The 14,450-nt window shown below is 42.4% G+C and overlaps 1 protein-coding gene across 2 annotated transcripts in view; it reads left to right on the top strand.

Annotated features, from left to right (window-relative positions):
* CREB5 (cAMP responsive element binding protein 5) overlaps positions 1-14,450 on the top strand; it is a gene marked incomplete at both ends in the record, with an annotated part of 200,946 nt that overhangs the window by 99,372 nt on the left and 87,124 nt on the right. Inside the window, one exon of one of the 2 annotated variants that reach the window (XM_079538540.1) lies at positions 9,836-9,882. The exons of the other annotated variant lie outside the window; for it this stretch is intronic. Within the exon in view, the coding sequence (XP_079394666.1) occupies positions 9,836-9,882 (47 nt within the window). Of the gene's footprint in view, positions 1-9,835; positions 9,883-14,450 lie in introns of those variants that run through there. 2 annotated transcript variants of the gene reach the window in all.

Below are 14,450 nucleotides of genomic sequence, written 5' to 3'. Positions count from 1 at the left end.
GATACAGAATAGGCAACACTGACAACCAAAGTGAAATTAAAACACAACAAAGTGAAAACATATTAACTGAACCAATAAAAATAATAACATTAATGATAATCAAGCAACCCGACTACAGATTGTGCTCTGAACCTTGCCAAATTTGGGGCTGCTGGCAGGCCACCAAGAACAGCAAATACAACAGACAAGGGCCCCTCATTTGAGAAAGCCTTGCTGCAGTCCCTAGAGAGCTTTTCCCTCCGAACTGACTGCAGAGCATCCCAGCTGGTCCGAACAGACACTGTGGAATTACAGCATGAGACTTCTGTGAAGTAAGATTAAGCTAAACTTGAATCTTGTGTGAATTCAGATTAAATGAAGGGACTCTGTTGTTATTTAGCGAAAACAGTTTCCTTAGTAACCTCAGAGTAAATTTTACTCTGTTGGTATGATGTAATCAGCTGGTTTAACATTTAGAGCTAGTAAAACATGTGCGTATAATTTTTTTTTAGAAGGATGTGCCTAATCACTTTCATTTTGCACTCACTTAGTGCAAACTCAATATTAATAGTTTGCATTGGCTGAGGATTTACAAACAGGCTATGGAGTGTAGCAGTCGGCATGCGATTGCCTGAAAGCTGAAAGGATTGAAGTTTTGTCAGAGTCCTAGATCTTTCCTCCCACACACGCTGGCCACCAGATAAATCATATGTGTGAGTTTATAGCGGAGTTGGTTCTGGATGTTAAGCAACACCCAGAAGTGAAGTTTGTGAAATAATTTCCTGAGAAAGCAACAGTAGACAGATCGCGACATTAATCAAGTTAGCAAACCATCCATTTTTGTGGCATTCCTGAAAGCTCTTTTAGAAACACCAAAAATTCTACAGAATGATACTTCCCAGTAATGAGGGTATTCAGTACAGAATGGCATGCTGTGCCTTAGAGGGCTTCTTGGTTCTCCGGGGCACAGATGCAAAGTTCTAATACAGATGTGACAGTTGTTAGACACCTGAAATATGTCTTAAATATTTCAGTAGTATTTCTGATTTTGTGATACTTATTTACACTGTAATTAAAACATTTATCTTAAAACCTTCCAGAAAAGTTGCTTATCCCATTCTACCAGCTCAGAAAAATCTCAAGTATGGGTGCTTCTTGAAATCTCAAGAACCACAACTAACATGGGGGAGTCTCCTCTAGGAAGCAGGGCAGATAGGCTTCGTTTAGCATGCTTAAAATGAAAGTACAGGTAGTGGAAAGAACCAGGATAGGGTTGAATGGGAAGGTTTTGGGTTGGAAGAGGTTACTTGTGGAGTTTCATGAAGTTTCAATGCAGATCCAGTTTTGTTTCATGTTTCATTAATGACTGTAATGCAAGTATAACAAGTGCTGATGATGATGCAGGGTTTGGAGACACTGGCAATACAGAGAAGGACCTGGATATTATACAAAAAAATAAAAAAAAAGAAAGAAAAGGAGGAAAAAAAACGACCAACAAAAAAAACCTGGATGATCTCTGAGTACTGAACTAATGGTAATGGAATGAAATTCAGTATTAAAAAATGCAAGGCTGTGCCTGGGGGAACTAATAAAAATTTCTAGAAGAAGCAGCAGTTCATCATCTCAGTGCCGTGATGCAGAAGGAGGGCTTGTGAGTAGTTGTAAGTGGTGATGGGCTGACAGCAAACTTCTGCGATGATCTGCTTGCTTTCAAGGTACAGGCACTCTTTAGTAACGTTGGGTCAGGAAGACAGCTTTCCAGGGGCACTGAGAGGTGTTAGGTTGGCATGGTGGATTGATCTATTAAGAAAACGTGCTGGGGAAGGCGTGGGGAGGATGGTTACAAGAGTCTAGAAAATGAAAGAAAACAGCATCTCAGGAGGAAGTTCCAACTGTGCTAATTAAAGGACAAAGAAAGAGCTGGCACGTTCAAGGCAAAGTGTTAGAAAAATGGTCTTTGCAGCAGCAGTCTGGACAGATATGAAAGAGGTAAAATTGCATTGGTAAAAGCCAGAGAAAATGATGTCGCAACTATTGACGTGCAGGGTGGTGAGACACATGTTCCAGTTATGAAGCAATTACAAGAATATATAAGCCCTGAAGTGGTTTCAGGCTGAATTCAGATTGGCATCTCTGTACAGAATAATTAACATGTGGAAATATGAACATGAGGGACAAAGGCAGCAGAAAGTTTCAAAACCCTGAGAAACTAAGGAAGGAGCAAAGGGAGTTTTGGGGATATGGGTCAGAAATGGTGTAGTCTCAGGGTCTGGAAGGTTAAACACATAACATCCCAGTTAAGCTGGGAAACAGATCTAGGTGCTGCTTTTTTTTGCATCAAAGCCATTCAGACACATTCACAGAAGTTTCCACTCACACTAGAGGGAATCTTGGGCCGTAAGCGAACTCTGCAGGTTCTCAGATGGGTTAGTCATCATTGTTTTAATTTGTTTATCCTGTTTCCATAATAAATCTTTTTTTCTAATTTAAACAAATTAAAATCTAGTTTCTTGGGATTTATAAAATTGAGCTGACTGTTGTTCATTCTTTAGCAGAAAGTTAATCTTCTATCCTTATGTGAAAAATCACCAGGGATGCCAGCGTGCCAGTGCGATTTTTCCAGTACAGAATTCACAGGAGTGCCTCACTGACACGGACTGTGGTCACTAAAGATAAACATGGAGAATTTGGGTTTGCACAGTAGGTAGGGCTAGGCTAGAGTCAGAAACTGTCCAAATAGATGCCTGTTTCCAAGTGTAAATTCAGTAGGCACAGTTTGTGTGGAATACGCTCTTACTCACTGCGTATTTCCATGTATGTGCATGTTTTGTAGTTAGATTTCATTGTTTTTCATTGCAAGACTGGAAAAGTTGTTCATTTTGATTCATAGAAACTGGCATTGTAAGTAAAGCAGCATCCTGCACCACCAAATGGAGAAGACAGAAATATTTTCTCTTTCATTTATCATCAAGGCAAAACTGATGGTGTAACTCTGGCTCTGAAGTCAGTAAATGCAGATACTTTCCTTTTAGAGTCCTGAAAGATGTGAATGAGTGTGTGAGAAGTCTGTTTATTTTGAATATGTTCAGAGATAATGGTCATTCTTTTCCAGAAAAAAACCTTTGGAGGATAAACATTGCATGTAAATCCTAAAAACATAAGTGAGTACAGATGGACCTCACTCACTTTCAGAAAGGATCTCTGAGATAATGAATCTGTGACTGGAGAAGTTGCTATGAAGGAAATTGAACTAGTATTTCCTGCTTAACTCTCATTACTGAGAAGAATGCACCATGAAAAACAGGAAAAAAAATATCAGAAAAGACAACAATTTTTCCCTTTTAAATAGAATGTCTAATCAGGTAATAGCTTTATGTCATCAGCAATAGAATTTTAATTCTTGTGGCTGACTTCTTACACTGGAAACGTTATGTTGCACTTCAGTGGGATCCTGCAAAACAGGAACTTGCAGGCTGGCCCTGAGCTGGGACTCAGTCTCCTTGTTGCAGACTTCTTTGTTTTGTAACAACACATAAAAATTCTAATCTATACTAAAAGAAGCTGTAGTTTCGGTGTCGAGATGCTGCACATAGATTAAATTCAGACCTTTGGATGGAGCCAAGTTACAAATGGTACCACTGGTATGAGTTCTCAGCCTCCTGACAGCAATTGAATGGTGTTAACTGTGTACCTGAGGATGAGCTGGGGCCAGCAGGATTGCTCAGCTACCTGTAATTCACGGGGCTTCAAAACTAAAGACAATTTGTCCAGCAAGAGTCCAGCAAATATTTCCCAGTAATCAGATACAGCTGTTTACATTCATGAAGGACATATTGAACTGTCAGCTGGATTACTAAAAAGAAAGGACTCATCTTTAGGAACAAGTGACCTTGTGTACATTTCTATGAAATAGCATTGTAAATCAGTGCTGCTGGGTTGAGGGTGATCTGAGTCCTGGAATTCTCCTTCTCCAAATTCAACGGGGCCCCAGAGCTTTGCCTATTTTTAAAAAGCTTTATTAGAATGCTGGTTATTTTTGTCATGCTGGAAAAATAAAAAAGAGGCTACTAAAACAAAACAAAAAAACCTGCATGAAGATGATAGAGATGATTGTATTAGAGCTTACCTGTACTGTTATTCAGTGCTTACCACACGGTTCTCCACAGCACAAATTTCATTTTAGCATATGAGTTTGCTCTTTTAATCCATACTTTGCAATTTCAGCTTACTTTTGTGGCTTTTAGAAACACAACAAAAAGAACATCAAAAACCAGACCCTTTCTCCTGCTACAGGAGTTGAAATGCAACTATATGGGAAGCAAGTTTTAAACTAGGTCCAAGATAAAGCAAGCCTAAGATAGATAAAACATAATAGATAAAGATAAAACATTAAATATTAAGATATCTGAGATGGGGGATCAAAATATTTAGGATACGCAAATGACTGGGTCTTTATGCAACACTAAAAATAGTGATGGCATCATTCTTCACCAACCATGGACTAATTATCCATTAGAGTAATCAGAATCACACTGGGGGAAAAGAATCTCCTTTTCATTATGGGTGAGCAGTACAGATTACACAGCATTTTTTAAATAATTGCAGCTGTTTACTTTTGTCCTTAGTCAACATCTCTTCTCCTCTGTGCTCCTATGCGGGTGGCTGGCGGGCTGCCATCGCCCACGTCAAGGGTGATTGCATTGCTTTACTTTTTATGGCTTGCCTGGGAGGTGCTTTGGGATCTTTTAGGGCGAAAGGTTCTATAGAGATGTAAAACATTATTTATTATTTTGCATAAATTGCTGCGTTATTTGTCTATGGTATTTGTGGTTTACAGCTGTAATAAAATAGCTGGCTCCTTGGACTGGATGACTCATTGGTACATAATTGGGTACAGAGCTCTTCACTTCCAGGTCAGCTGCTCACTGCTGGCCCACAGCTCTTTGGTGAAGGTATATAGGCAATGTTCCATCTATTTTCTTGTGGCTTAATGTCCCAAGCACCAAAAACATGATCCCAAGTGGCATTAACCTGCTTCAGAGCATCACCTGAGAAGAAGTTCTTGTCTTGAGATTGTTCTGGAAAATTTTGGTTAAAATTCATTGCATGAATGTGGAGAAGTCTTACTGCGATACTGTGATACTCATTGCACATATGCATGGTTTGTGGCAGAACATTTGTCTCCAGAGCTTTTCTATCCAAAATTCTCGTTCTTTTTCCTTTAATATTTTCAATAGTGCATTTCTAACCTAGCAGTGCATTTGGGCGTATAAGTGAGAGGGAGAGATCTTTGTTCCAGGATTCGTTAAGACTTAGAATATAGAATCATAGACTATCCAGAGTTGGAAGGGACCCATAAGGATCACTGATTCCAATTCATTTTATTACAGTGCTTAAATGCAGGAGGCATGGGGCAGTTCTCACAAAGCACAATTCTGGATACTTTGCATAGGGCATGGAAAAACCTGCTCTGCTTCTGCCACATCTCAGTGCTGAGCACTTGGGAATGAGTGTCCTTGAAGGAGAGCAGCTTTTTCAGAAGCACCTGAGTGACTTGGTAGTACGTGTCCCACTGTCACATTAGCAATTTGAAAAATGTGCTCATTTCTGAACTTGGTGGATCTCTGCTTTCTTATGTCCTCGCTGGTGACAGCTGACAGGCTCAGAATCCCCAGCCTCTCTGTGTAGGCTCTTGTGAAGATGGTCCCTCTGTCCACTTTACAAACAGGGGACACCCAAGTTGAACTGAACGCTGAGTAACACCACATGGGTTTGCAGTGGTCTGTAACTGAAAAGGTTCACTGGAAGCAATTTGCAAAGAAATCCTTAGGAAACCACCTGGATGGTTATTTTAAATTAAAAAAGGAAGAGATGCCACTTAAAAAAAAATAATTTTTAATACTAGGTTTAAGGTTCCATACATATGATAGTCATTAAAGCTTGTTTAACCCTGAAATTATCTGGCCTCTTCAATTCCACAGGGACTGTTAGGCTCTTGGTTTAGAAATGAAAATGAAAAATAATGTCGGAATGAAAATGAGACTTTCCTGAATGTAGGACCATTATTACAGAATATTTTCTTAATCAAGCCTCTTTAAGAGTGAAGGAGTGGGGAGAAAAATAATCAGGCTACGCTGCTTTCATCCCCAGGCACCGTCATAGTGCTTTGGGCCACTGATCAAAATAGGCACAGGTCAGTCCCAAATGCTGTGTGTGACCCACTCACCTAAAATGCACGTATAGCTGATGATTTGTTCACCAGCCATCTCAGCTGCAGTACACCCAGTTCCTTGTTGCAATATGCTTGTGAGATAATCCCAGTGTGCTCTGACATTTGGGCTCTCGAAGTTCAGAGCTTTCTGGTTGTTCAGAGTGGAAACTTTCAGCAGGAGCAGTGATTTTGTGCAGTTTCTGTTACACCAAACATCTGTGGTGTGCCCCACCACCCTTTCCCTAAGGATGAAACATGCTGCAGGGAGGGTGTTGCAAGCATTCCTGAACCAGACAGCTAAGCTGGAGTCATAACTGTGCTGGCCAGGGCGCTACTTTGAAGAAGGCTTCCATTAGAATTAAAACATCCCACAACTCCCATCACAACAGCCCTATTCTTGAGTGTGGCTGAGCATGGAAATTTAAGGATAGGGGCAGAGAGGGGGGAGAAAGAAAAGACAGAAGAGTAAACAGATAAAGAGGGAGCTCTTGAATGCAAGCGGAATTTCCTTTGAGCACAGGGCATTCTTTATCATTAACTGGTCTGTCACAGGAAGGAAAATGGGAAAACAGTGTTTCCTGTTAGGGGGAAGAAAAAATCAATAGGCCTTGGAAATACCTGCCTGGAAAGAGCCTTTTGTATTCCCACTAGCAAGCACAAATAATTTTTAACTCCTTTGGAGCACAAGCTCTGTTTTAAAGCTGTATGCTTCTTGAAATTAGTCTTTAGTGTAAATACATCATTTAGAAATTACAGGCAGATCAGGCTCTTCGGATCTTTCTCCTTCATGTCAGAAAATGCCTAAATTAAAAAAACATGTTCTATAATGCAGAGACTGTTTTCTAGGTGCTTTAAGTCTCAAGTTGTGTCTGTGTGACCAATAATAATCAAAAGGGCTGTTACCCATACAAATCCAGTCAGTCCTGTAATATGTTGATTAGGATGCTCACAGATGGATAGTGGGTCTGCTCTTGATGATGGTAAACAAAGTTTTCTTTTGTGAAGGGCACATTTGCCAGAGAATTGCTTGAAGCAGGGTGGTAGTACTGCATCATCTTTTGGATTGCACTTTACTTTCAATCCAGCAGGCTGCTGGTTGTATGGGTCTTCTAGAGGAGTGAGAAGAGGCTGGTTCATTACTAAGGGCTTCAGAAATGGATGCTTATGGCCAAGCAGAATAACCTCCACCCCTCAGGGCAATAGTTTTTCTCTATGGTGGCAGCTTCCTTCCTTCCAGAGGTGGGCCTGGTGATCTATGTTTGTGGATAGGATATAGCCATATTTCCCATCAGTTTGAAGCTGTTCTGAGCCAGGGATCTGTCCTGAGCTGATGAAAAACTTCACAGCAATTCTAGTGGCGTAAATGGAGGATGAATGCTGAACCTAAGCTGTGCAGTTCGGCAGTATAAAAATACAAAGACAAAATAAAAAGAAGAAAGAGAGAGGGAAGGCGACCTCCTAGACATGCACAGAAAAAGGGCTGGAAGTCACCTTTTTTTTATAATGGAGAGGGAGAAGTGAGCTGAGCTTGAAGCAAAACTATCGGCAAAGCTGGAATTAAAAGAAAGCTTTAAGAATGATCTAACTTTTATTTTATTACATTACAGAAGACAAAAAATCAATAGCTGGTAATTCAGACATAAATGAGTTATACGGGCCATTGACACAATGGACCAAACTTTATAACAACCACATCTGATGCTGTCAAGCCACAGGCTTCAGTGGCGCCAGTAATAATTATGGCCGATCACCTCTAATTCAGAGCTGCCTTGCTTGATAAAGGTGTCACTCTCAGTGGCTGCAGCATCAATATCAATTGAGGGTGTCACCCAGCAGGTCAGTCTGCTGCAGAGATCTGCTCTTTTTTAATTGAATAGGAGAAACCCTTCGTTTCTCTCCTCCTCTCTATCTTTGAAATTCATATGTACCTTAAACACAAATCATTGGAGTTCATGGCTGAAACTACTTGAATTCAAGACTGAACCATGACTGAAGCTAGCCATGCTGATCCATAGAAGCACATTCTGGAGATAATTTATAACCCTAAGAGCATCTCGGGGAGGAAACTTTGCTACTTTACAATAATCTCTTTGCCTTGCTGTATAAGGAACATTAAATCACTGCTGGGATCAATTAACGAAACCTTCCCCACAAACTCTTGTTGATAAAATGCTGCTAGGCAATAGAAATTACTTTTCTGTAAATTCCATCATTATAAGGAAGAAAACACATTGACTGATATGTTTTCCTGTTGCTTTATGAATGTGGGGGATAGATGTTTTCACTGACTGTTCTAAAACTGAATTTCTGAGACAATGGGTGAGGTGACTTTGTAAAATATGCTGAAATTTTTGATCTATAAAGCAAGGAGCCGCTTTTAAACACCTCTCCAGTATTTCAGGTGCCATTAATTCGTGCATCTCTGTAGTCTGGCAATACAAACTGATACGTATATCAGCACACGTATGGGTATTGAGATATTCTCATGTATTGCTGTTATTGCTCAGGCTTTGCATTCTTGTGCAGAACTGCCACTTTTTACAGTTGAATACAGTTAATTGTAAGTAATGAATGGTGAAAAAACTTCTGTGGGAGAGGACACATGAGGCATTTCAGCTATGGTTGCTGCAGTGTATACCGTTAGCAGGAGTTGGACTCTGCCATACGATGCTGAGCAGTCAGCACCACAGTGGCTGATGCCAGTGCACGTGAAAGGTTTTGTTTTCAAAAATTTTTCACTGGTTCCACTTAGAAACATTCTCTACCCTTAAAAAAAGCCATGCATGTCAAACTTGTGAAATAAACACCAGAGAGGGATTGTTTCAGATGCGGGGTAAACAATAGCAGCACTGCAGCTCGTTTGGTTCATAAGTTCACAGTGCTGTATGGCTTGAGGCTTTTCTGCTACTATTAAAGTAGCAGAGAAAGTGCCTTGCACCGGTAAGTCTACAGACGCACTAAGAAACAGCCCTGTAGTCCCCATTCAAAAACTCAGGGCTCAATTCCAGGCCTTCGTGTGCCAGCTCTGTGCGGTTAAGGGGGGAGAAAGCTCAGTGCAGTGGCACAACCTGCAAAATCAGTGCTGTGCACTCTGCCGGACCTAAACGAACATGCTGTGTCCGCTTCAAATCTTCTCTGCTGCCCCCCGGCTCTATCTCCTCCTCTCCCAATTGCCGGATCCTCTTGAAGCCTGTAACACGCGGGCATTTGAGCACGAGTGCGTTTTGTGTAGGATCTCCCGGTCAGCCTCGTCAATCAAACCAGCCCCGTCCCTGGGCTTCCCTGCAATCCCGCAGGCAGCTGCGCAGGCCGTTCAGAGGCGGCACTGTTTCTTTCTCTGTTTACTCGTTTCCAATGGCAATTGCACCACCAAGTCTCAGTACGTCTGGAACTCGGCCTGGGGCTGTTTTGGTTACATTGAAGTTTTTGCTTCAGCTCTGCCAGATTTAAATGGTGACTTCACCAGCACTGAGCTAAAAAGGAGAAAAGGGGAGGAGGGAGGCAGAGCAGTGAGCGGGAGCGAACGAGGGAGAGGGCCAGCGCATTACATCATCATTTGGACGGGAATCAAATGGGAAGGATATGACTCACTCGGGCTAGTTAAGCTTTGGCTCAAGTTCTACATACACTCATTCCAGGGCTCTCATGTTCTGCACCTCAGCAGGGAATTCAGGCTCAGTGATGTCCATGAGGTTTGTTTTTAATTTTCTTTTCCTTTTCTGATTCCTATATACTTTTTTCCCCCGTCGCCTTCCTCCTCCTCTTCTCCTCCCCTTCCTCATCTCCCTTTCCCACTCTCTTCCACTTCGACAGAGTTTGTTTTCTGGTGTGTGTAACCCCGACTGTTAGCAGCAGAAGCTGATTCTTAACCCAACCAAACCTAAACAAGGAGCGCAGCAAACTTGAGAGAAGTTTTTATTTTCTTCCTTTTTTTTTTTTTTTTTTTTTTTTTTCCCCATCATTGTGTGGCTTCTAATCAGAGGAGACGGGGAGAGAGTTAAAATGCAGGAACCAATCGTTTCAATGGTGATGTAATGCTGGAACTGCAGGGTTGTTAAGTAATGTGAGAGGAAGGGGGTCAGGGTTGCAAAGCATTTACCTGCTGTCAAGGGGGTTTAAGTTTATTATCAATTGCAATGACTGTAACTGGCTTCAGACTGCACTCTCTAATTATTCACAGACTCCCCTTTTTTATCTTTTATTATTAAAAGTAAAACTATATCACAGTATTTTTAAAAATGTGATATTATCACAGCTGCAAATTATTTTCCACTAGGGTTTTTTTTTTTTTTTTTTTTTTTTTTTATTGGTTTGAAACCGGGTGTCTCTTTCACAAAAAGCCCAAGGAGAGCAAAAAGAAAAGAGAAAGGCAAAGAGAAAAGGGGTGGTTCTCCGAGCGTAGTGCCGAACTGAAAGTGCATGAAAAGAGCAGTTCAGCCTCTGCCCGGCAGTGAGTAAAGGGTCCTATCACTGCAGTTCCACAGCAGAGAATGCAACGCGAAAGGAGGCAATTTGCAAAGCCTGTCCTGAGGATCCTCAGTGATTTGTGTCTAACACTTGTCAGCATCTTTCTCATGGTTATTTCAGCCTGGGCTGACTGCTTTCTCGCAGTGTCTGGGACCACTGAGGTCCCGATCCTGTGTGACAGATTGGAATGCAACGGATCTGCCCTTCAGAAGTACCTGCGAGTTGGGACGGCTGCCCACAGTGGTTTCCTTTGCAGGACAGAGCACTGTGCTTGTCTTAGTGAATCTGTCTCCCTGCAGACCTTTGAGCCTTTTGTTCACATTTCCAATAACTTCTGGGGTTGAGGGCAGAGAAGAAGTTACCTCCTCCCCAAGCTCACACATTAATATTAGGGTGGGCAATGAGGAGTGCAACATCGAGACCCCTTCTCAGATTGTGCTTGTGTGTAGATGTGGGGTGAACGGGAGATGCCAGGTGGTGTCCTCGGGACACCCGTTCTGCCTGAATCAGGTTTCTGTGTCAGGAGCTGCTCCTGCGATCCTGGTCTCGGAAGTGCCCCCTTCAGGGAATTCCTCTCACAGAGCGAAGTGCTGCATTGGTGTCCACTGGAACGGCAGCGCTCCAGAGATTTACTTGGCTAACTACAGATAGCCTAAAATGCTGCTCCTGGGGGTTTGGTGATTTTATTTATTTACTTATTTATTTTTAAGCTTGTGTTGGCCCCTGTGTTGGACCCCAGAATACCCCAATGCATTGCTTTGCTGGGATCACAAACCCTTACCTCTGAGCAGGACAAGAGCCCCCCCCCATCCTCTGTAAAGCCATCTTGCACCTAGTTGTAACCCAGAAGTTTTCTTAAATGCTCTGACTTCCAGGCTCTTCAGTCAACTGCTCAAGCACAAACAGTTGCTCAAGCGCCAAACTTTTATCATTTGAGAGCTGAATGTAAGGCCGCACCCGGCTCTGGCCCACACTGCAGTGCAGATATACCATATGGGTTAGATTGCGCAGTGATCTGCTGAGGATGTGTGGGTTGTGGAGGGAGCTGTGCTGCTGCAGGAGTTCCCGTAGGATTTCTGACTCATATTTTCTCCTAGAAATGTTGGGAAGTGCAACTCCACAAACCATCAGAGTAAAGCAGTGTAGATTCTTCCCTTTGCCTGCCTTTGGATGCTGGTTGGACTGTGCTCTTTCTCTTCCTGCCTCTTCTGGCTGGATACTTTGTGAAGGAAGTCTGTCAGTGTTGTCTTAGACAGTGTCTAGTCATATTTTGGCAAGGTGCTGGGCAGAAGATGGTAGGCTTTGTCATGCTCCATCTTTTCCTGCACATCCTTGCTACTTCTCTATCAATATTCATACAAAATGCATAGTGCAGCATGCCCTGGAAGTCCATAGAGATGGGTTTATCATCAGCTGGTACTATCTATTCATATTTCACCTGAGGGGGAGGGCAGCAGAGGAGAATGTAATGATGCTTGGGATGCTTCGGGCTGACTGATGACCCTGCCTTATGCTCACAACCTTCACAAAGCAGCCACGTCTTGCCACTTTGCTAATTCCTGCTTGGAGCAGCTAGGTAGAGGATGTGAAGATGTAAGTCCTTCCCTCCCAGAAATGCATTGCATCTCTAAGTCACGATTTACTTCTGCTACTTACCTGATTTCAATGCGCTACCACAGAGGGAATAGCTTTAAATGCTTCTTTCAAAAAATTGCTGTTGTAAATTCCATATGCATATGTACACGTGTATGTATAAAAATCTCCTGTGCCTATTGAAGCAATAAAGTGTATAATTAATGAGGTATAACTGTTCTGAAGAGAGCCAGACAGCTCTGACAAGTGCTTTTGAACTGCACATTTGTTTTGGCCAAAAATTTATAGCCGCTGCCCCTTCTGAATTCCTCCACTGCCCGTCTTGCACTGTGTAGAGCCACATGGAGGTATGGCTGTGGGCTCACAGCTCTGCGACCAGAGGTTGGCGGCTCTGGCTGTCGGCCTCTCCGTGTTTGAAGCTGGGCCTTCTGGCAGGAGGATTTTCTCATTGAAGGATGATATCTTTAGAGACCTGATTTTTTAAATAGCAGCCAAGAGAAATGTTAGCAGCGCTCTGTAAACGAGCATCAGAAGATATATTCAGAAGCACATGTAACCTGTCAAACAAACCAGAGGCCAAACACACCAAAGCTCGTAAGCAGTGTTTGCACTGGAGGCTGACCGCGCGTGGTCGGCCTCTGAAGAAAGGCAATTTGCTCAAAGCAGGGCCTGGCTGGAAGAGTCCCAATACATTTTCCCCACCACGATCCCAAGGAACATTTCCGCCTTTGTTGTTTTATGTGTGCGTTGGCAGACTATCCTCTCTATACGCTGTGTGATCTTAAGCAGTAATTTGGTGCTCCTTAGCTGGTCTCTGCATGCACAAAGGAATTGACTCTGTAGTTGCTGTACAGAAGCATGAGGTACAAGTAGGAAGATATATTTTCAGTCCATGGAGCGTGATTCACTCCATCCCTGTGCTCTTCAGTTTTCTTAACTCTGCAGTAAGACTACTTCCTTTAAATTGTTGAGGAAGACTGCTTGTATTTGTGAAGCCCAATGAAATTTTCAAATACAGGATACTGAAGAAAGCATATGTGATCATCAGAGATATTGTAGAGTGTTTTCACCATGTATAATACGTGTTGAACAGGAATTGTAAGCAAGGTGGACTGCCTTCCCCAGCGAAGTCAAGATATGAGATCTGTATGTTTAACATGCTGCCTTGCTCTGAGTTGAGTTAGGCGTGCTCCACAGTAAGCCTTCTTCCGAGCTTTCCCCCTCCAAAGGGAGCTTCATTAAGTCCTGCTCTACAAATATGTGCCTGGACCTTCACGTGGCTGGGCATGATGCTGGGATGAATGCTTGGGTCAAAGCAGGACACTTCTGGGGAACAAGTGGCTCTAGCAGTGGTGGCCTCGTGTCACATTTTGGACACGGGCACAAGGACTAAGTTGCCTTGCACTTCAGTGAGGATGCTGGGGCAGGAGGGGGCTTGGCTGCCCTTCCCTGTCTCGCTCTGTTCTCCTTCCCCACCCATCTTTTGCTCGTCCTGCACATGCCTGGGCCACGTTCAGCCCAAACTGTTGAGATCAGCTTTGCTGAAAATTACACTTCAGATTAAAATACAAGTTACATTCCTTCAGTTTGAACTGAATGTTGGGTCTTTCTCTGCAGCTATAGATAAGCCAGATATGAAGGTAATTACATCTCATTCCTATCTGACTCTCTTATTCGCCATAATCTCTTTTAATCCCTTTGATACTCATCATAATAATGTTAATCTTAATGAACTCATTTGGTATTAATGCGGATGTGATTTGTAAGCTCAGAACAGGCTTGCCATCCTTGCTTAGAGTTCATTAATATCCACTTAACTGTGTTTACACTTTCTTTCTCCTGCAAATGGACTTGCATATCTTTGTCTTCCACCTAGTTGATGTGGCAATTTCCTTAGTGGAACTCTGTTTCCATACTCACGTTTGTGTTTCCTTTCTATTTCTCTGCCTATTTATACAATCCCAAGGAGAGGAGTGATGGAAACACTGCATCCATCTGGTAATGACTCTTACCCCATCGCTTACTCAATTCTTCCACCTTCACATCAAAATTGAAAGAACCCTTATCCTCTTGGTTCTTACTCATGTAGCATTTCTTTTCAGATTGCCTCAGAAATATTACCTTACTATAGCCTTCATTTTATTCTCTCAGAGGGTGAATAAGCAGGAGACACAACCCCTACTCTTGGCAAAGAGACAAA

The sequence above is a fragment of the Tetrao urogallus genome, assembly GCF_951394365.1.
Source record: "Tetrao urogallus genome assembly, chromosome: 7".
Taxonomy (NCBI): domain Eukaryota; kingdom Metazoa; phylum Chordata; class Aves; order Galliformes; family Phasianidae; genus Tetrao; species Tetrao urogallus.
The sequence above is the reverse complement of the archived record's forward strand: the minus strand, read 5'-3'. Positions and strand labels throughout refer to the sequence as shown.